At 39.1% G+C, this 23,103-nt stretch overlaps 1 protein-coding gene across 1 annotated transcript in view; it reads left to right on the top strand.

Annotated features, from left to right (window-relative positions):
* Positions 1-23,103, top strand: part of SPAG17 (sperm associated antigen 17) — a 119,191-nt gene that overhangs the window by 72,360 nt on the left and 23,728 nt on the right. Inside the window, exons 25-36 of the mRNA XM_074809456.1 lie at positions 3,000-3,120; positions 5,898-6,262; positions 7,304-7,433; positions 9,053-9,273; positions 9,570-9,714; positions 10,530-10,684; positions 12,494-12,670; positions 14,771-14,898; positions 16,725-16,855; positions 18,502-18,629; positions 19,015-19,197; positions 21,527-21,640. Coding sequence (XP_074665557.1) covers positions 3,000-3,120; positions 5,898-6,262; positions 7,304-7,433; positions 9,053-9,273; positions 9,570-9,714; positions 10,530-10,684; positions 12,494-12,670; positions 14,771-14,898; positions 16,725-16,855; positions 18,502-18,629; positions 19,015-19,197; positions 21,527-21,640 — 1,998 coding nt within the window. The remainder of the gene's footprint in view (positions 1-2,999; positions 3,121-5,897; positions 6,263-7,303; positions 7,434-9,052; positions 9,274-9,569; positions 9,715-10,529; positions 10,685-12,493; positions 12,671-14,770; positions 14,899-16,724; positions 16,856-18,501; positions 18,630-19,014; positions 19,198-21,526; positions 21,641-23,103) is intronic.

Below are 23,103 nucleotides of genomic sequence, written 5' to 3'. Positions count from 1 at the left end.
CTGTAGTCCCCTCCCCTGCTACCAAAACCCCACCACACATAAATGCAATACAACTATGTCTTGGAAAACTGGTCTTTTGTCTACTCTTGTTACTTTTGGCCACTTCTCCCAGAATCACTCTTGCTCTGCCCTCACCAGAGGCTTATAAGTTGTCTTCTCAGCTCCCTTGGCAATAGAGATCATGATTCTTTTGACAGAGCTGGGCTGAACTGTTCAAATATGTAGAATGGGCAATATGGAAATGAAGGGTTAAATGCAGTGCAGGTTTATTAGAAACAGAAGATAGCTTCCATTACAAAACAAATGAGAGAGAGTAATAAGACAGACAAGAATGAACACCTACTTAGAGTTGTAAGAATAGCCTTGGAAGACTCTCTAAACACAACATACTTATGCTGCTTCCATGGTACCTAGTGAATGAAGTAATGCTGCGGCTCTTGTTTCAACATGGATTCTGTCCATGTCCAGAAAAAGTCCAGCTGACCTAATTTCAACAAGTTTAGGTATTTAAAGAGCATGAGTATGGAAAGTGGTGTTAGAGAGTTGCCAAACAGCACTCAGCACAACATACAGCAATTGTGTGGCACAAATGAACCCTGTACAAACAAATACCCCTACCATTAAAATTCTGTCAGGAGGACATCTAAGTTCATTCTCTTCTTCCAACAGGCTTTTTACTCTTTGGTTTAGAATGTCTTCAGACAGAGAGTATTCATATTAGTGCATACAGCAATTGGCTGTGTGAGTCTGCAAGTATTTTGGAGGACAGGATTAGATTCTGAAGTGAACTTGACAAGTCACATGGACATGGTCTGTAAAATAGGATGCAATTCAGTAAGAATAAGAGCTAGGTTGTAGAATAACATATAAATAATCAATACGTATCTACAGAATGGATAATAGTTATATCAATAACAGTTCTACAGAGAAAGGTCTGAGAGTTGCAACAGATCACAAGCTATACATAAGTCAACAATGCCATCTTGCTGTGAGAAGGGCAAAGACCACATTAAGGTGAACAAACAGGAGTGCAGCCTGCTAAATATGTGAAGTTATTTTCCATTCAGGGCTGGTAGGGCCTCAGCTGAAGCACTGTGTCCAGTTATGGATACTGCGCTGCAGGAAAAATACGTGCCACACTGGAGAGTTTTAAGGAAAGCACCAAGAAAGATCAGACGTCTAGAAAACTTGTCTGGTAGGGAAAGATTAAAAGACTTGGCTTGGGTTTGTATGATGTAGAGTTCAGAGACAGAATAGCCTTTGGTGGAGAGCTAAAGGGACACCATCATCTCTTATGCTAGCCCAAATAATCAGAAGAAATGATCAGAAGAAAACTAATTTTCTGCAAGAGAAATTCAGGCTAACAGATAGGAGAATGTCAGTAAGGTTAATCAAGGTAAAGCACTGGAATAGATTGCCGGGAAACCTCCAGCCCTGGAAATTTTTAGAATATGTTACATTAACAGTTTTTTCTAATGATATAGGTATACTTATTTTTTTTACCATTAGACAGGGAGAAGTAGATGACAACTGAGGGTTACTTCTGTATTCTGCGACTTCTACCCCACGATCCTGTGACTATGATCTTAGGGTATTGAGAGTAGCCTTAATTATCTAGTAATATTATGTAAAGTAACCATAAAATGTACAACATCCTTTATGGTGAAAAACAGGTGGCAAAATATCTGCCAATTTTTCCTTATATTTTTATTCCTAAAAATCAAGAATATGGGGTAATACCAGGACAAGTTCTGTGTGTTACCTCTGTCTGCAACCCAAAACTGTTTTTGTCTTATGACTGCAGGCATAGTGTAGTTCATTGTCACAGACGTGGTTTAAGCCAGCAGGCAGCTAAACTCTACAGAGCCGCTTGCTCACTCCCCGCTCCCTGGCAGTGGGATGAGGGAGAGAATTGGGAAAAAGAAAAGTCAAATTCGTGGTTGAGATAAAGACAGTTTAATAGGACAGAAAAAGAGGGAAAATAATAGGAATAATAATGATAAAAGAATTAGAACATACAAAAGAGGTGGTGCACAACACACTTTCTTACCACCCACCAGTTCCCAAGCAGCGGCCCCCGGCCAGCTCTCCCCCTAGTTTATATACTGAGCATGATGTCATATGGTATGGAATATGCCTTCGCACAGTTTGGGTCAGCTGTCCTGGCTGTGTCTTCTCCCAGCTTCTTGCACCCCCAGTCTACTCGCTGGTGGGGTGGTGTGAGAAGCTGAAAAGTCCTTGACTTAGTGTAAACGCTGCTTAGCAACAGCTAAAACATTGGTATGTTATCAATATTATTCTCATCTTAAATCCAAAACACAGCACTGTACCAGGCTACTAGGAAGGAAATTAACTCCATCCCAGCTGAAACCAGAACAGTCACATAGGTTTTGGGGGGATGACATCAAAGGGGCCAGTGCTGTATTTTTTCCAAATGTTCCAGGGTCTTCAGACATTCCTTAGGTCAACCTAATCTTTTCTAGTTGCCAGAACAGTTTCCACTACAGAGCAGTGCAAAGAGGATTATGTGTTTTGACTGTCAAACATTCCTTCCCATCCTCTTCTCAAGTCAGTGCTGTATTTGCAGCAGACTGGAAGTATTTCTGCTCTACTTACCTTTGTGCTCTTTTAATGATCATAAGTAAAATAACTGATGTGCAACTTCAAGAATTATTTCGCGCTCTTCTGCTTCACATGACCCATTTATTGTCATCTCATCTTGACACCGTGCACAAGATAGCATAAAGACTCAGCAAAATGAATAAAGTTAGGAAGGGTTGTTTTTCAAGGGTTAATAAAGAAGAATAAAAGAAGATAGCATAATCAAAGATGATAAGCTAATGTTTCCACTTCAGAATCCATAAACTCTCAAAATGTTAAACATCAGTGGTAGAAAGCACTTTTTAAAAAATGTTTTGTTACAACTGAAATCTGTAGTCTAATTTTTTCTTTATTCTTTTAAAACATGGAATAAAACTAATTCATGTTTCATTCTGTAGATGGAAATGGAAGAATCGGCTTCACAAACACAAGTGATGTCAAATGCTCTCACTTTCCCAAGTTTGAACGTCTCCTGTCCCAATGGACTAGTATTAACTTTCCTTGGTGAAAGTTTTGGAGGTTGGTTTTCAGAGCCACTGCAAAACAAGGAATTTAAAAGTTAAAATTACAGAAGAAAATTATTTCTGCCTTGATGGGTTTAGATGTAACAATATGAATTTTTTAATGTCTCAGATTAAGTCTGTCATAATGTCTATTTAATAGTATTTGCAACATGAATAATGTGTTTTAATTCAAACAAATCTAAAATGTAGAAGTTCTTGGACATAACAGATTGGAGGCAGGGAAGCAGCAACCCTAAAAAGCACTTGGGAGTCATGTTGGATAATCAGTTGAATATGCATGTATATTGGAATGCTAAAGAAAAATTAACAAATTCAATTCATAAATGCATGTATATCAAGGAATCGTGAGTGATAACAGGAAGATTGTTATGTTACCTATATCTGTACCTCCTTTGGAATTGTATGTATTGTTTGTAAGTCCACAAGATGTTCATATTTTGAAAGAGTGACAAGAACGATTAAAGCATAGGAAGATGATTCTTACAGTGAGCTCATGTCACCAGAGAACTCAATTTAATAACCAAAGAAAAGGCCAAAGGAATGACTGGTGCCAGTCTGGAAGTACAAGGAAACCGAATTTTGGTGGTAGCTTGTAAACACAGTACACAAAGGTATTAGAAATTTCAGGGCTTGAAACTGAATAGTACTTTATACTAGATTTAAGTACTCATTTCTTTACTAATTTTTTAATGGTAAGAATGATTAACAGAACTAACCCATGCTGTGATGGACTCTCTGCTACTGGGTATTTTACAATCAGGTTTTCTTGCCTTTCTAAAAAACACAATCAGTTTCAAACACGAATTATTTCCCATAAGTCCTTTGGTTTATGCCACCTAGTACATACAAAGAAGATGGTCATAATAAGCCTTTCTGCCCTTATCGTTGAATTTCCTTCAGAAGACAGATAGGGTATATAGATACTTGTAAGTTTCTGTGTTTGGCATATCCTTCTGTAATGATTCAATTTCCCAGTGTTTTTGAAAACCAGCATGAGGATTATCTTTGCATACTGTAAACTGTAGTAAATCTTGAGGTTTTGTAGTCATGCCATTAGGTTTTGAAGCAAACAAGTGTGAATTTTGTTGTTGTCATCTGGTCAGTTTTAAAAACAGTCACCTATAGATGTCATTTAATACCTATGTACAACAAATCTGTCCAGTCCAGGCTGTATTGGAGATACTGAGTATGTGAAAATAGATCAGCACAACTGCAGAGGTGCCCATATCCAGGAATAAACCAGATTTATCACACACCAATTATGTGCTAGCAGTAATTCCAACACATCCTATGTGTGAGCTGTTGCATAAAAAACAGCAGAAACATTTATCTTCCTGACAACTGATGAAACAACATATCTTTTAGAAACCAGCCAAGTGTATATAAATTAATAAAAAATAGAAATTTGTATTAAATAGCATTAATAAATGTATTATGGTACACAAGGATCCAGCACAACTTTATAATCATGCAAGACAACAATGTCTTGATTTTTTTTTTGGCCGCATAGACCTGAATTGCTAGTGAAAGATTCCCTCATTTTTTCTTCTCAGACATCTCTTTACTTTTTATAACAAAATCATAGAATCATTGAACAGCCCAGGTTGAAAGGAACCTCAAAAGATCATCTGGTCCAACCTTTTGTGGGAAAGGAAGCCTAGATGAGATTATCTAGAACCTTGTCCAATCGCATCTTGAAAGCCTCCAGCAGTGGGGTCTCTACCGTGCCCCTGGGGAGGTTGTTCCAGTGAATAATTGTTCTCACTGTAAAAAATTTCTTTCTTATATCAAGTTGAAACCTCTCCCAGTTGTCCCTTGTCTTCTCCATGTGGCTTGTTGTGAAGAGAGAACTTCTGCCCTCTCTCTTCTTTTAAAGCTGCCCTTTAAGTACTGGAATACTGTGATGAAGTTCCCCCTGAGCCTTCTCCAGGGAGAAGAGACTAACTCCTGCAGTCTTTCCTCCCAGGACAGGTTCTCCAGCCCTTCAGTCATCTCTGTGGCCCTCCTTTGGACCTTCTTGAGTCTGTGTGCACCTTTCTTGAATTGTGAGGTCCAGAACTGGACATGGTACTCCAAGTGTGGTCTGACAAGCACTGAGTGGGATGATCACATCTCTGTCTCTGTAGATGCAGCCAGCTTGGCACATTTTGCCAGTTTAGGGTAAATGTGCTCTGCTGCATCTGGTGTGAAGTAAAGAGCATGCAGAGGGTTTTCAAACGTACATAGTTTGGCAAGTAGCTAATGGTTGAGGTGAACAGAGCAATTACGGACACATACATGTAGTCTGTTGACACAACTACCATAATTATACTCATTAACACACTCAACACTGCCATAATTCAATATAAAAACCTTAGTTGTTCAAGTAGATAAAATATGTAACTTCAGTTTCTATACAAACTCAAACTTAGTGAAACTCAATAACTTTTTTCACCTGTATGGGCAGTTAGGAAATTCCTCTCACCTAATGTCAGTCTTCCAAAAGTTCAACATCCATAATAAATCCATCTTCAGATCTCCCTTATTTTCATTTGGAATGACAGACACCTCCACAGAAGGATGCAGAGTTTTTGAGTAGATGACTGCTTTGAATTGTTCTTTGTAAAACAGAGTCTGTCTCTCACTCTGTGGATTATGGAGGAATCAGAGGAGGGTTCTTCTTACTCACCTAAAGTTGCGTACCTTCTGTAGACACCATGCTGGTGTTTAGCACTGTTTGAATGTTTGCTATGCAGTATTAAGTAATTCAGAATTTGTTTTCAAATTTGAAAGGTGAAACTGCTACAGCTGAAGCTGAGAAAGAGGTCATAAAGAAAAGTGAGTCCAAAGCAGATGAAGCCAAGGATGAGGAGGTTGGGGAAAGTGAGGCCAGAGCAAATGAAGCAAAGGCAGAAGAGGTTATGGAAAGTGGAGAGAAGGCACATGAGGTTACAGAAGGTGAAATAAAGCACAAAGACACCAAAAGAGAACGGGCCAAGCAGCCTACTCTGGAAATTCTGGTTAGGCAGAGTTATCCCCAAAAGGTAAAGAACTCTCATTTGTATACATCTGTGGCAAGGCAAACAGAACAAGAGGTGTCAAGAGTCATCACCAGTCAAGGAACTGTCATAAAGTACATGATGGATGGATCTAGCCAGGTATGTTTAGTAGAATTCATTGAAAGCAGCCTGCATGTGTGATTACCCTTGAACTTGTGCTTGTCAACTGAGATAGTGTTCAGTTACCACTGAGTTATGCAGCCATGTCAAGACTAAAACGCTGTCAGCTTTTTTCAGAATCAGAACTTAAGGCACATAGGGAGCTTTAATGATGAAAATTTTAGGCATGTGAAGTTTTTAGGCAACTTTGGGATTAGGTGATAGCTGAATTTTGAGAACTTCGTTCCTGGATTTAAACATCTGAAGTGTAGATTAATTGGGCTTTGGGTATTTTTGGCAACACAAAAGCATCCATATATTGTTTCAGTCATCTAAACAGTCGTATGGGATCCAGACAAGATCTGAATGTATTGCATATAGATAAGTATTCAAAAAAGAAGAAATAATTATTTTACAGTAACTCTAGCTCTTGAGATGTTTCTATATGTTGTCCATTTGTTTTCCACATTGTACCATCTTCTCCCTAGAACATCTGTACTGTATTTGTAAATTAATTCAGGGACAATTGTTCCCTGCCACACAGGAAACATACATATCAAGAGTGAAGTATAATGGACAGCAGATCTCCGAAGCCAGCTATGATAAGATAAATAACCATGACTTCTTTTTGTTAGCTGTCTTGATGGCTAAAAAATGAACAACAATCCTGGACATGGGGAATACCTGAATACAGATCAATATGATGATACAGATGCATTACCACTGCTACAAAAACAAAAAAAAAAAGGCATCAACCTTTGATCACTTAAACATTCGAAGAATAATCTTTATTGTTTACTTCTATAGTGCCTGTTTGTTAATAGAGTCCCCATTAATTATATTTGTGAACTGCAGCAATTAGCAGTCCTTTCTTTTTGAGATAACTTCTTTATTTCTTGTATTCATTCAAAGTCTTTTACTTTTTTCCTCTCCTTCACCTACAATATTCTAGTGACTCTTGCATTTGTGACACATTCTTTTGAGACTTTTTATTGGTGTTTGAAGTGATTTTAACCTCTAGTATGTCCTTGATTGCTGTAGATTCTGTTTGCTGATGGCACAATGAGTAGGAGTCCTGATTCTGGTCCTGTCCTACCACCACCTACAATTCCAGATAACATGCAACTGTTACCAGAATCAGAGCCTTCACCTGAGACTGGCGCTAAGAAAGGTAACATTTCCAGTGTTTTGGACAGATTTAAAGTTAGTAGGGCTGATGATACTTGATAAAGGGCTTATTTCTTTAGTCTGATAATTCTGCCAGTGTGAAAATGCAATTTTATCTGTACTCAGCATCTGTACTCAGCTGCTAATTTGTTACCTTCATATCAAATCCTTTTTCTCCTACTCCAGATTTCTTTTTCTTTTAACATGCTAGGACTCTTAATTTAAAGTAAAAGGGTGTGTAAGAACTACATCAGTAGCAGAGTGATTCAACACAAAGCATTTTAAAAGAAATCCTCGTAAATACAGCAGTGTCCAAACATTACATATGTGTTACACAGTTTGAGTCTTGGTACTGAGAACTGCTTCTCTTGCAGAGGACTTGCTGTATTTTTCTTTCTCATTGCATGTACCCCAAGGCACCTACTATTGGTCATTATTAATTGGTTGTACGGACTTATGGTCTGTCCCAGTATAACCATTCTTAACATTATTTTGTTTGACTAAGAAAAAAATAAATAAAAGTTTACTTCATACCTCAGAGTGTAGTCCGAGATCACTGTCAGTGCTCCTTAGTGCAAAGAATAGTTATGACCTGTCATAATATTAACATATAATTTATTGAAAGTATGTGAATAAAAATTGCTGCCAAAGAGAAAAATCTCTCAGAAACAGACTTTCAAGTCATCAAGTCCAGTCCTTGTTCTTAGGATATTCCTTAGGATAACTGGAAGGATGTATGAGAACTTCCCTGACAAACCGTCTTCTAATTTTCAGTCTCAGTATCTGTGACCAGTGTTTATCCTTTATTCTTTATCTTTTATTTATGATCACTTTTCCCCCCCCACCTTTCTTCTCCACTGCTTAGTCTTGACAACTTTACAGTGAAAAATTTCATCTCTTTTTGGCTTTTTTTTTTTTTCCTGGGATGTATACGCTGTGAGCCTTTTAGACTCCTCTCTGGACTACGCTGCTGTCTTTTGCATACACTTAGTCTAAGTTCCTTTTCTTGAATATTGGAGACCAGAGTTCTCTATCACATTCTTAATAAGATCTCTCCATTAGCTTTCACAATGGAATCTCCATCCCTTTTCTTCTGATGCACCATAAGATTGTGTTTGCCTTTTTAGTCACCATATTTTCACACTGATAACTTGTAGTCATTCTGTATGGATGATACCTCCGGGTCTTTCTTTTCTTCTACTGTTGCAAACTTGTCTGAAGCATAAATTATTTTTATTCCTTTTTTCATTCAATTTCATTCTAATAGGCTGTATTGAATTCCTATTACTTTAATCTTCAAACTCATGGGATGGTTTTGGATTGTTTTTTTTTCCTGTAATCCATTCAGATTTTCTTCTGCATTGGTAGTCCCTTCCAAAGTCACATCATAATCAGATGTCATTACCATGTTGTTTACTTTTTCTGTGTCATTAATGAACACATTAAAAAAGATCAGTTCAAGGGCACACCTTTGAGTAACAACGCTTGTAATTTTCCTCCAGCCTGATAAACAGTTCTTTCAATTCTGTCAAAACCAATACTCACAGAAACTCTTCACTTTACTAATTTTGTCTTTTGCCTTAAAGAATACCAAGTCCGATACAGAAATTTTTGTTTCTGCAGGAAGAGGCAGTGACAGAAACAGCATATCACACCCAAACAAGGACGAGTTGTTTCAAAATTCAGTGCAGGGTCTGGTTAATTCTGAGCAACCTAAGGAGAACCGGGCAGGAACCTGGATAACAACAACTCCATCGGGCATTCGAGTCGGCACTGAGGGAGCAAAGAGAATGGATCTGAAGCCACTCTTAGTCTATCAGGCAACTGACCCAGCTGATGGAACGGTATTACTGTTTTTGTGTTATTATAGCACTGTCCACTAATTTAAGAGACAGGACTGCTATCATATCAGTTGTAGGATTTGTTCTTTGAACATATATCCTACAGGTTGTGTTATTACACTATTACTAATACAAAAGCTGTAGATTTTGAAGAAAATGTAAGTCCTTGGTCTCTGAAGTAGATAAAATTGCGGCAGTCTAGCTTCATCAGAGTTTCAGTACATAATGCCTGTTTTACTGTTGTTGCTGTTACAAGTATCACAGAGCTGATATAAATGACTATTCCTTCATTCTTTCAGGTTATGACTGTACGAGATGATGAAGTGATAATTGTTGAGAAGCTAGATGGCAGCAGAGTGGTAGATCATGCTGATGGTACTAGGATCACCACTTTTTATCAAAACTGTGAAGAACTTTTTGTACCAGAGGATAGTGAGAAAACAGGTAAAATCAAAAGGGAGCATTTATCTCTGTTGTATCTTGAGGCAAATAATTGTCACAATATTCTAAAGAAGGCTAACACTAATAGCCTAGATAATAAATCCACTAGTGCAGTCTAGGCTTAGTTTGTCTGCTTGGTCTTTTTTTCATCAGTATTCAGTGCAAAAATTACATTGCAGCAAACAAGCAAATTTCTTTCTTTCCATGGATATACTTACATGACCCTGGGTAAGTTGTGTAACTAACATGAAGTGTATTTTGTGGGTGTCAGGACAGTTGTGTTCAAACACAGTAGAAAGTTCTGGTTGTGGAACACCTCCCTCTGAGATTTTAAAAACCAAACCAATGATCTTGAACTGGTCTCTCTATTCGATGGGAAGGCAATGGCCAAATTAACATACCAGTTTGATTTGTTTTCCCTGACTTCTTCTGCTGAAAGAGAATTTCTTCACATCTTAGAGCTTGTATCACACGCATAAAAAATTTCAGTGGTCCAACTTGTATGGTACAAATATCCAGATCATTACGGTTAGTACTGTACTTGATAAATTAGAGAGTACTCTCCTCACCACACCAGCCAGATGGTTACAGACATGTTTTGCTGTTGCATTTTCCTATATTCAATTCACAGTCCAAAAATTTGAAGGTCGCATATTGTTCACCTAACATAAAATTGTGTGACAAAGGATGATATGAAGTGTGAGGGTCTTTCACTGAGGAGATAAAGGTCCAGCCTTATGAGAGAAAAAGCAAATTGAATCCTAAGACTTTTCCATGGTTCATGTGCTCCTGTCTAGTTGTTTTGTATTAATTCTTAGATGAACCCTCGGAAGCCATCACAAGGAAGGTGAAATGTGTACAAGTAGAGAATCCTGAGTTTGCTACTGTTACAACAAACTGTGAGGATGGTACCTGTTGTACCATCTTTGGAGACGGGACATCTATTATAGCAAAGCCACAGGGAACATATCAGGTGGGAATTATTTTTAGTTTGTGACAGTGAAATTTATCTTTGTGTTCCAAGTTCCCTGACATTAGTGTCTCTCACCTTGGCTATTTTAACTCCCTTCTCTATAGTCTTCACAAATCTTATGATTCCATCTTTTTTATACTCCACCAATGTTTAGATATTAGAGGTCCCAGTCAAATGGAAGCAGGCAAATGTTGTCCCAATTTTCAAGAAGGGGAAGAAGAAAAACCCTGGTAATTACAGGCCTGTCAGTCCCACTTCAGTGCCTGGTAAAATTATGGAGAAGGTTATTCTGGGAGTTGCTGAAAAACACCTGAGAGACAATACAGTCATTGGTCATAGCCAGCATGGGTTCACGAGGGGAAAGTCCTGCTTAACTAACTTAGTTTCCTTTCATGACAGTGTCACCCATGTAGTTGACCAAAGGAGGCCAGTGGATGTGGGTTTTTTTTATTTTAACAAAGCTTTTGTTACTGTCTCTCACAGTATCCTTCTGGACAGCGCACAGCTAGACAAGTCCATAATATGCTGGGTGAGCAATTGGCTGATGGGTCAGGCTCCGAGAGTTTTAGTAAATGGGGTTACATCAGTCTGGCAGCCTGTGGGGTTCCCCAGGGCTCAATTTTAGGGCCAATGCTCTTTAATGGTTTTATAAATGATCTGGATGCAAGAATTGAATGTACATTAAGTCTGATGATGATACTAAACTAGGAGGAGCTGTGGACTCCCTCAAGGTTAGAGAGACCTTACAGAGAGATCTGGATAGACTAGAGGACTAGGCAATCGCTAGCTGTATGGAATTTAACAAGAGCAAGTGCCAGATTCTCCACCTGAGACAGGGTAATCCTGGTTACATGTACAAACTGGGGGACGAGAGGCTGGAGAGCAGCCCCGTGGAAAGAGATGTACGGGTTTGGGTGGATGACACAAGTTGAATATGAGTCAACAGTGTGCCCTGGCGGCAAAAAGGGCCAACTGTGTCCTGGGGTGCATCAAGCACAGCATAGCTAGCCGATTGAGGGAGGTGATTGTCCCACTCTACACTGCACTGGTGTGGCCCCACCCCAAGCACTGTCTGCAGTTTTGGGCGTCTTGATATAAGGACATCAAACTATTAGACTGTGTCCAGAGGAGGGCGACAAAGATGGTGAAAGATCTCAAGGGCAAGACTTACAAGCTGTGACTGAAGTGACTTGGTTTGTTCACGTTGGAGAAGTGAAGGCTGAGGAGTGACCTCATCACAGTCTACAACTTCCTTAAGGAGGGGGACGTACTGATCTCCTCTCTCTGGTGACCAGCGATAGGACGCGAGGAAAGTGTCAGGGGAGTTCAGACTGGACATTAGGAAAAGGTTCTTCACTGACAGAGTGGTCGATCACTAGAACAGGCTCCCCAGAGAAGTGGTCATGGCACCAGGCCTGCCAGAGTTCAAGGAGCATCTAGATGAAGCTCTAGTTATACGGTTTAGTTTTAGGTAGTGCTGCAAGGAGCAGGGAGTTGGACTTGATGAGCCTTATGGGTCCCTTCCAACTTGAGATATTCTATGATATTTCCTCACAACTGTTTGAATGTATGTTTAAATCACAAGCTTAAATTTCCTGAAGTTAAACTATTACAGAGACTAACATCAGCCTGACTCCTTGACCTCATCTTCCTTCTTTCTCTCCCTCTAGTCCTTCAAAACTGGATGATTCAGTAGCAAAGGTCTTAGAGCTCTCCTCTTGATTTGCATCTGTTCTTCATTTTCATGGTACTTCTAAACTGAAGAGTTCACCTTTCAGGCCTGAACCTCTTCCCTTCTTACTGTGATAGGTCTTACCCTTCAAGGCAGGTTCTCTTTTCATTGATGAAGATTGCTCAGCAGTTTATACCCATGAAGTTTACGGTTTCATCAGCAAGAAAGAAGAGAAACAAGCAGGGAGATACATTATGAAACACACTTCCAGCACTATTTGTGAGATGATGGATCCTGAAGGAAATCTTTTCAAGGTAAGATACATGGAAGGAAACAAGTTTCTGCATTTCAAGTAATTTTATCTTAGAAACATCTCTCAGAGTCAGCTTGTAGCCTTGTAGTACTTATTCTTAAAGTAACCTGGCTAATCAGAAGGAAAAGCTCCTGAATCAGGTCTCTAAAATGTTCTTGAGGATGTGATGGGTTTCCCTTTTTTGGTCTTTCCACCTTTTTTAGAGAGACTGAAATAAAACATATAGTCTAGAGTTTACTTTACCTGTAAAGCTACTTTAATTAACATGGCTTGTCTTAAAGCAAAAAATTATCTCTGCAAGTGAGAATTAAAAGTGAGATAGGATATTGACTTTTCAGAAGGTCCATAGAAACACTCTAATCTGCCTGATAAAGCAAATATTGTAAAAGGAATGATTCAGTCTTTAAAGTCATACTGATTGTGCTGTGATCCTTTCACATCTAAGGAAGATTTTTGAGCTAGGTTAATACTTACTTTTGAGTTCAGGAAACATCACCTAAGTGTCTGTGACGTACATACTGTTTTCTAATTAAAGATTGTAAATGTGATTGTAAATCTTCAGAGTATACTTTCTATTGTTGCAATTCTTATCACTACCATTTTCCCAGATCCCTGTGAAACAGCACTGAGGTTCAGCTGGACACATGTATTATAATACAGTTTTTAACCTGGTTTCCTAGGCTGAAGAATGTGCTTATATCAATCTATACTATCTGTCAGTCTCTCCCTAACAAATTTTGAACTGATCAACAGAGGGGAAGAAATTTTAAAGATACAAAATCGATGCAATTCAAAGCAGCACAGAAGTTGCTTGGCATCAGATCAGCACATCCTCCTTTTTCTCAGCTGATACTTAGGAGGCTGAGGAGGCTGTGGGGCAGTTAAAGGTACTGTGGGAGCACTGATCACAGGGGATATGGGGGGTGTAGTAAGAAAGGTACGATTAATGGTTGGTAGAGATGGCAACTGGGTGCAGTTATAATAGGAATGGTTTTCCCTCTGTCCTGGTCACACCTGAGACTACAATGGTCATGGACTGGGTATGCCAGATTCAGTTCATGGGCCACCCTTTGCATCACTCTGGTTTAAACTGTATCTTCCAAAGGCATCTGTCCTTAACTGACTATACTAAGAATTAAAGGCATTATTATACCTTGTGTGCATATATTAATGTCATGTAAGTTAATAATCACAAGAAGGAAATAACTGTAGAAATTCACTTAGTGTTATCATCACATTATCTGAGCCCATATTTTTAAAGCGAATAATGCCTAACAAGGGACCCCTCTATACATACATACCTATATATATCTATAGGCATATATAAGTAGATATAAATATATAATCTGTATCTATATCTATCTATATCTCTTCATATATCAACACATATATAGATGTGAATATATTTATACACCATACATATATAGGTAGATAAATATATATAATGCATATATATAAAATTAATATCTCTTCATATGTCAATAATGTGTATATAAATGTGTGTATATATGGGAGTATATATTCATACATTCACTTATATATCTATATATAGATGAATATATACACATACTTGTATGTATATACACGTTTATAAATATACAGACATGTATATTTATATATATACCTATATATAAGTATATATGTATGTACTATGTAATTATTAACTAATGTATTAGCATATAGACATATATATATAATTGTGTATATATTTGTGTATATCTCTGTGTGTAGGTGTATATACCTAGATACATGTATACCTCACAGAGGTACATCACTACCTGTCTGAGTATACAGTTACCTGACTTGACCAGCAAGTGAGTATTTTTGTGTGAAGTTGCCTGTTGATGCCTGCAGATACATATGTTGAAGATGGAACGTAAGCATGGATGGCCCCATTTGACAGCTAACACTCCTTGAGCATTTATTAAATATCAGCATGTGATATTAGCATAGTTTTCTTCTTCATTTCTTCAGGTTGCTCAACCTGAAATATGGTTCTTCTGTCTCTTTCACTGGGCTAGGTCATATTACAGTTCAGCACCAAGTTACTGTTTTAAATGTATCATGTAACTCAAGTCATTTTATGTAATTTCTGGTATAGGTCATGGCTGATGGCAGCACAACTGTGTGTGTTCCTAGCATTGGCTCTGATGACAAGGAAGACAGAAGTTCAGCATCAGTAATCCCAGAAGTTAACAAACCTATCACTTATGATGAGCATGTCCCCAGGTAAACTGCAATGGATTCATAGGTTTACACTTTCTTTCTTCACTACACTGCATTTGTACAGGGTTTGTAGATTTGTGCTTCCTTTGTTCAGTACTCTGTATTTGCACATTTGATGTCGTCATCTTGGAGTTCCATTTTCTTCTCATGTCATCACAGTACTTTTTCATTTTTGTCATCTAGAAAGGAATGCAATTTGAAAGCCATTGAGTTTTATCAGTGTGGTGGGCTGCCAAACACCCACCCAGCCACTCTCTCACTCCCCCTCTTCAATGGCACAAGGTGGGAAAATAAGATGCAAAAGGGTGTGAGTCAAGATAAAGACAGAGAGATCACTTTCCAATTACTGTCACATGCAAAACAGTTTCAACTTCGGGAAAATTGATTTAATTCATGGCTGATTAAAATAGAGTTGGATGGTGAGAAACAAGGATGAAAACTGAAACACCTTCCCCCATCCCCTCTTTTTCTCAGGCTCAACATCACTGCCTCGTTCCTGACCCCTCTACCTCCTCCCCGTCCCGCCAGTGCAGGGGATGGGAGGTTGTAATCAGTCTGTAGCAGCTCCTCTCTGCCTCTCCTTCCTCCTCACACTTTTCCTCTGCTCTATTGTGGGTCCTTCCCATGGGCTGCAGTCCTTTTGGTTAAACCTGCTACAGCATGGGCTTTCTGTGTGCTGCAGTTCCTTCAGGAAATACCCATCTGCATCGGCATGGTCCTGTCCACGGGCTGCAGGGAAATAGCTGCTCTGGCACCAGGAGCACCTCCTCCTCCTTCTCTGACCTCAGTGTCTGCAGGACCGTTTCTAGTACTTTTTCCCTCACTCGTCACTGCCTGTGCAGCATTTTGCCCTTTCACAGAATCACAGAACCACAGAATCATCAAGGTTGGAAAAGACCTTGAAGATCATCCAGTCCAACCATTAACCTCACACTGACCATTCTCAACTCCACCAGATCCCTCAGCGCTGGGTCAGCCCGACTCTTCTACCCCTCCAGGGATGGGGACTCCACCCCTGCCCTGGGCAGCCCATTCCAACGGCTCACAACCCCTTCTGGAAAGAAATACTTCCTAAGAGCCAGTCTAACCCTGCCCTGGCGCAGCTTGAGGCCATTCCCTCTTGTCCTATCGCTTGTTCCTTGGTTCAAGAGACTCATCCCCAGCTCTCTGCACCCTCCTTTCAGGGAGTTGTAGAGAGCGATGAGGTCTCCCCTCAGCCTCCTCTTCTCCAGACTAAACCCCCCCAGTTCCCTCAGCCGCTCCCCATCAGACCTGTGCTCCAGACCCTGCACCAGCTTCGTTGCCCATCTCTGGACACGCTCGAGTCATTCAATGTCCTTTTTGGAGTGAGGGGCCCAAAACTGAACCCAGTCATCGAGGTGTGGCCTCACCAGTGCCGAGTCCAGGGGTAAGATCCCTTCCCTGTCCCTGCTGGCCACGCTATTGCTGATACAAGCCAGGATGCCATTGGCCTTTTTGCCTTCTGTTCAGCCAGCTGTCAATCAACACCCCCAGGTCCCTCTCTGACTGGCAGCTCTCCAGCCACTCCTCCCCAAGCCTGTAGCGCTGCTGGGGGTTGTTGTGGCCCAAGTGCAGAACCCAGAATTTGCCTTATTGCTTTCTTACACACTTTCCCTGAGGTGCCACCATTTTGGCTGCGGGGCTCAGCTGTGTCCTGCGGGGGGTCTGTTGGAGCTGGCTGGGACCATCTTTGTCTAGCGCAGGGCAGCCCCTGGCCTCTCCTCACAGAGTCCGCCCTGCAGACCCCCACTGCCAACACCTTGCCTCCCGTGCCCAATACAATCCAATCTGTGTGACTGGCTGTGTAGGTTCTTCATCGTCTACGCAGATGGTTCTGGAACTGAGCTCCTGCGGAGCAGGGATGTACACAAGTATCTTGCCGAAGTCTCTGGTGATCCTGCTGCTGCTGTCTTGCAGGATCCTGTACAAGAATGTCCAGGTAGGAAAATTTTATTTCTTTTCTGTCAAGCTAATAACAGAAATAATTACAAAGGTGGAGTCAGAAGTTTCAAAACTCTTATTTGGATGGGAAATTTGAAAATGTTTTTCCCCATGAAGAGAGGTGCCCACATTTCTGGCAGTGAAGCGGGAGGGAGAAGGAGCTTGTGGAAAACTCTGGGAAGCAGAGAATTAACTGAATGACACTGTGAAGGGATAAGTGAACAAACAACTGGCATATCTTAATCTGCTCTCAGACATGCAAACAAAAGCGATTACCAAATGCATGGATTCTATGTGTATTTACCATCAAAAACATTGAATGTATCCAGTTTTCATTAATCCTATACCTCTATTTATCAGTGAAGACAATGATACTCTGATGTTGACTCTCAGTCTGTCTGTTGGAAATGATACAGTTATTAAGAAGCTGGAAAAATATGGCTGAAATAGGGGATGCTGGTAGTGCCTGACACCAACCACCTCATAGTAGCAATCCAAGAAGTTACATCCTGAAATATTGGTTATCATTGTAAAGTTAGTTGGAGTTACCGTGTTGCTATAAAATACATTGTAGTGTAACAGGTAGATCCTAAGAAAACAAATACATCTTTAAAAAGGCAGAAACATGGGTGCCCTGAATATGGGAGGTGTGATAAGGATAGTTTGCTTCAAGCTGTAAAGTACTAAGACATTCTTATCAAAGATGGAGAACAGCTATCCTACCTACTACTCTTACCAGGTTTTGCACATTTTTAAAGGCTACTTCTATGCACAATAATGACCGGTTCCCCATTGTATAAACTGAATGAAATAATTTTTTGCTATGGGAAAAGGAAAAGAGAAAAGGGTCTGGGGGAGACAGAAACATAGGGAAGGTGGAAAATCAGGAAGATGGAGAAGATACATACCCAGTGAAAATCCCAGTCAAGAAAACCTGCTCACAACCAACAGTCATTTGTAATAGTAGCACATCTGCTTTTCCAGACTTTATACTCTACTTTTCTCAATACTGGCTCTATTTTCCTTGACACCAAACTCTACAATTTTGTATCATTGTGACAAAGTACCTCACTGGTCATACCCATTTTGAAGGCCACCTATGGGGTAGATAACAGTAGATTAAGTAGATTTGGGGGCTGGAAAAGATATTTTGAAGAACATTAAAATTAATTAGAACAATAGAAAGAGATAATAAATCATCTCTAATGGAATCCAACCAGTGATCAGATTGTGAAGAATTATGCGTGTTCTGAATATGATGTACTTCTGAGATTAGTATTCAATAAACATGGGTCAATGGTCTGCTCTTCCTTGTTTAGGATACTCCACACACTGTACAACTAAGCCGTTGCCCAAGACTCAAAGCAAGTATCATAGGCAGTTAAACATGGTCTGAGTAATCTGAACCTGTCCAACTATTCTATAATCACCTCAGTGATCCGAGCACGTCCAACTATTCTGTAACCACCTTAGTGATGCAGTATTATCTGTAGCCATGAGTATTGAATTTTCACATGGTGATTTGCCACTTGATAATAAGGGGTTTTATACTTAGGTAAGTGTATTTTTATCTGGAGGTTTGAGACACTTGTCCATCATTTTTGAATTTGAACTGATTCTTAGCAAAATGTGTCTTTGAACCAGGTGTTTTAAGTATTACTATCCTCCACCCTTTGGCTGAAGCCTCCCCCTGGGTCGTGAAGAAAGAACCAGAAAGTATTGTTCCTCCAAATCTTCAGACAAGGACCCGGGACACATTTTCTCCTCCTGAGGTATAATTGTTTCAGAATTGTCTTTTGCTGCTTATGCAATAGATGTTTGTCACGGGGAGGGAAATGCAGCTCTAAACAATGTGACATTGTCCAGTTTATTAAGCAGGCAGAGTAAGGGACAGGGGATGAAAAATGTAGTCACCTTGGTCGTCTTCTGCTCTTTGTAGGGTGATATAGCAATTTTAAGGGGAGTTCATCTTGCCAGATGGAGAAATTTTAGAATACGTAATTTGTGCCCAAGAATCTACTGACTTTATTGTCTAGATCTGTGGTGCTATAAGGACAGCATGTGCTTTTCAGCTGAGACGCATGTTGCTGATATCTGCATTTAGTCAGTTAAATAAGTAGCCTCTTGCTCTTTTTGCTTGTTCTTGTCTATGTTCAGAGGAAGATCACAGGTCCCTCAGTCAGAACACGGAATTGGAGGGGTCTCTGCATTGGATCCAAAGAGCAGACGTGCTTGCCAGTACCTGTGCGAAAATGTCCTAATAAACTGCAAATCCGTCAGCTGTTCCAGTATGAGCCGCTCAGTGATGAACTAAGAGAAAAGCTGCGGCTTTCCCTTAAGGTAATACAATCATATTTATTCATTCTTTCAGTGAACAACAGAGAACAGACAAATTAGGTGACATGAAATTGCAGTATATGCCTGAGACAAAAATTCTGCTACTTCTGAAGAACAATCAGCATTTCATATGTAGATGGGTGCTCTGAGAAAAGTGTATTTTTGAAGCAGCTCAACTGTTTTCATTTATATCTTGTGGAACCTACTTTTCTGTGCAAATATGTGGGATCCAGAACTAACAGTTTGCTTTCTGTCAGTATTGATATCTATTACTTTGCTTAAGGTTTGTTTTCCTTCACAAAGCCTTAAAAACTTAAATGTATAAAGTTGTACAAGAATTGTTAACCCACCATAATTCTACAGTTAACTTGGCTATAAGGTCACTGAGACACACTCCAGTTTTGGTTATGTATTTGTTTTCATAAATCAGTACAGAACATTTCCAGGTTCAAGTCTGAGTTCTGTCACTCTGTCCATGTCTAACAAGTAGCTCTGTAGCCTTCTGAGAGCGTGTGTCCATCCCTCATGAGTGACTGGTTCATAACAAGGTGCAAGCTACACCTCATGTGCAAGTATTCTGAGATGGAAACTGAAAGTTCTGCAGTTGATCGTTGTCAGCATCTTCATAGTTCTTAGTTTTGGTATAAAACTTTGATTTATTTAATTCACGTTATGAAGATGCTCTTAGAAGATATTTTAGAGTTAAAAACTCATTCTTACTTACCAAATAGAAAATAACAAAATACACGTGTTCTATCATTTATTCATTTAACATATATTGATAATGGCGTTGCAGACTAAATTTGAAAGTTAACAGCATGTGAAATTTTTGAAGTTAGTAGCATGTTGTAGCCAGTCAGGTTTGGTTTTTTTTCACATTACATTTCAAAGAAGACATGCTTGCAATAAAAAAACATTGACAGCTGTTCAGCCGTGGGATGTTTGGGATGTGCTAGTCTATTAGAATTAAATTTTACCCTTTTACAGTTTATAAATATATAAAAATTATTCTTTAATGTGCATACTGATCTTTCAAAGGCAACGCTATAAAAAAAAGTTCCACACCAAAATCCCAAGGTAAGTCTATTAACTTAATGTTGTTCTTTTAGAGAAAGAAGAATGCTGTTTGTTACATTGAGAAGAAAGAATTGCAATTATTGGCACTGAGAAAACGTTTGTAATAATTGTGTTAATGTGCAATGAAAATATCCTCGTTGCTCATATATCAGTATTAATTAATGGATTTTTCCAGAAAGAGGAATCTTCAATCTTTAGTCAAATATACACTTTGTCAAAATTAAATCAGGATCTAAAGAAAAAGGTATTCTTGCTTTCTCCATCTCCTTTAAGATTTAAGAGCTATAAAGGAATGAAAAAGAACTGGAACTGGAAACAGATTGCTTCTGCAAACCTTGTCTATTCACAAAGCTCATTACTGCATATAGCTTTCTAGTAGAGTTGTGTGTTAGGACAGCCTTCTGTAAGAACCCTTTTTTTCCATCCAACTGATCTTCTAAAGCATAAAGAAGTCTGGGAAAAGAAAAGTGTTCTTTTCTGTAGCACTTAGTGTGATTCTGGCAAAGTAAACACCTGTCTAAAAACAGAGGTTCCAATTTTCTTCTGAATGTAATTTTTCAATTATGATGTTGTAAATTTCCTTTTCCCTAATAGGAGATCAAACAGGAGGGAGATACAGATCACAAACAATGTTAGAACACCTTATATTCATAAACTGATCTTAATAATATAATTGATTATTATTAATAGCAGCTATTTACTCAACACATTCCTTTATTCACTCACAGGGTTTACTCAGACACTTGCACGCTCACTCATAGTTGCCTGGCTGGTGCAGGGAGGCCAAACCTACCTGCCTTGGAAGCAGGGGGTCACACTGATGGGCCAGGGGCACCTAGAGAGCTGGTGGATGTGATCCAAGTCACACAGTTCATTGGAATCTAGTGTGTGCTAGTGGCCTGCTAGAGATTCAAGAGACTCTTGATGTCCTTAGTATATTAGTTCTTGCAGATTCAACAGTATTGTTAGTCTTCAGAGTTGATTAGTCCTTGGTCAGCTTTTACCTGCTACCTTCTCAGCATGTACTCCTCTCTTCGATGCGTTGGGTTTTCTAAGAACTATTTCTCCATGCAAACCTTTAGATATCTATATAACCCATTCACACAAATTCACAGAAAGGGCCTTTATGACATTGAGAAGCATCATATACGTCCATTACGTCTACAAACTCTTTTCTCTGTATATGTGACCCCTAAGTCTACCTCTGGAAAGAAAACATCTGCATCTTTCTTGTTCTTTCTCATTGTTCTACCAGGAATATATAGACAATATTTTAAAGCAGGAAAATGAGCTGGAAGAGATGAACATAAAAGAACCAAGAACAGAAGAGGAAAAACAGAATGCTGCAAGTCTCCTTGAACTGCTTGCGGTGAGAAAAATACAATTTTTAACTACTTTTTCAAATAAAACCATTGTATTGCATTGGAAGTGTCAGCCTTAAAACACATCATTATCCATTAATAAAACAGCAAAACTTCCATTAGGATGAGAATGTTTTCAGTCTGTTGTCACTGCAGCTGAAAGATTTGTATTTCAACCACAGCCACCTCCATAGTGAGAGTTTAAACCCTGCTTTTGGGATAATCCCAAACCAGTGTGGAGGAATATTGTTGTTACTGCTGAGCAGCATTTTTATTTTTTGTAATATGTACTCTGCTAATTTGCACAGATAATTGGAGCATGAAAAGAAAAGGGAGCAGAATAGGTAATGGAAAAGGTGGGTAAATAGGGGAAGAGGGACTTGGGGTAGCAGTCAGGAAGCAGTGAGGTTAGCAGAAGATGAGTGGTAAAAAAAAATAGAAAAGTTCGAGCAGCAGAAGTGGGTGGAATAAATTAGGATGAATGAGAGAAACACATATCTTATGTAAAGACTGATCAGTTTGCTCTATTTCAGTTCTTTAAATAATTTGTTTCCTACAGCTTCCTTTAAATTGGGTACCTTGCATGATGTGAATTCACACACTAGATTTTTAGTAGTTATTAAACACTGTTTTCTTTTTAGTCTCATTTAGGAAATACTTTTATTTCCATTTAATCAAATAACATGCAGGTAGTGAATACAAACATACTGAATTAAAAAAATCTGGCATTTGAAAAATAAAATCTAGACATGTTAGCTTAAATATTCACTCCTGGATGATCTATCAAGCTTTCAAAAGTGAGTGTATTCTAGCAAACAAACTTCATCCTAGCTTCAGATTCTACCTTTTAAACATTGTCGCAACTTGCAAAAACATTAAGAATGAGATCTTTCCAGTTTTAAATGTCGTTAATTTCCTTTTCCTAGCTATCTGGGTAGATCTATAACTTTACTTTTTTTTCTCCTGTACAAGCTTAATAAAACCCCATGTAATTCTAGAATTTGTCTCTGAACTTTTTAGCTAAGTTAGCATTTTCATTTGCTGAAACAAATAAGGCCTATTTTTTGGTACTACAAGCTTTCATATATATTTTTGCTCAGTACTTTCTAGTGACATACAAGTCTTAAAAAAAGAGTAGAGAAAAGAAGTATCTAGAAAAAAACCAGGAAGGAACTCAAAACTTTTCTGGAAAGAGGAACATAGAGAAGTGATCTATTCATAACTCCATCCACCTCTATCCTCTAGGCAGACATTTATTTGCTTTGATGAGATCCAGGTGCTGAATCTCACATGCTGCTCAGTTCAAATGAACTTGTCTAGTGACTAATTATTGTTGATTGTCCCAGCTCCATGAGCACATTTCCAGGTACAGATTTCACATTGGACTACTCTTTTCTGAGCAGTAGAGTCTCACTGTGGACCTGCTGTGACTCAGGAATCGGTGTCACACTCCTCTCAAGTCTCCACTGTT

Source organism: Strix aluco, chromosome 2 (genome assembly GCF_031877795.1).
Source record: "Strix aluco isolate bStrAlu1 chromosome 2, bStrAlu1.hap1, whole genome shotgun sequence".
Lineage (NCBI taxonomy): Eukaryota > Metazoa > Chordata > Aves > Strigiformes > Strigidae > Strix > Strix aluco.
Note: the sequence above shows the minus strand (reverse complement) of the source record. Positions and strands in the feature narration are given on the sequence as shown.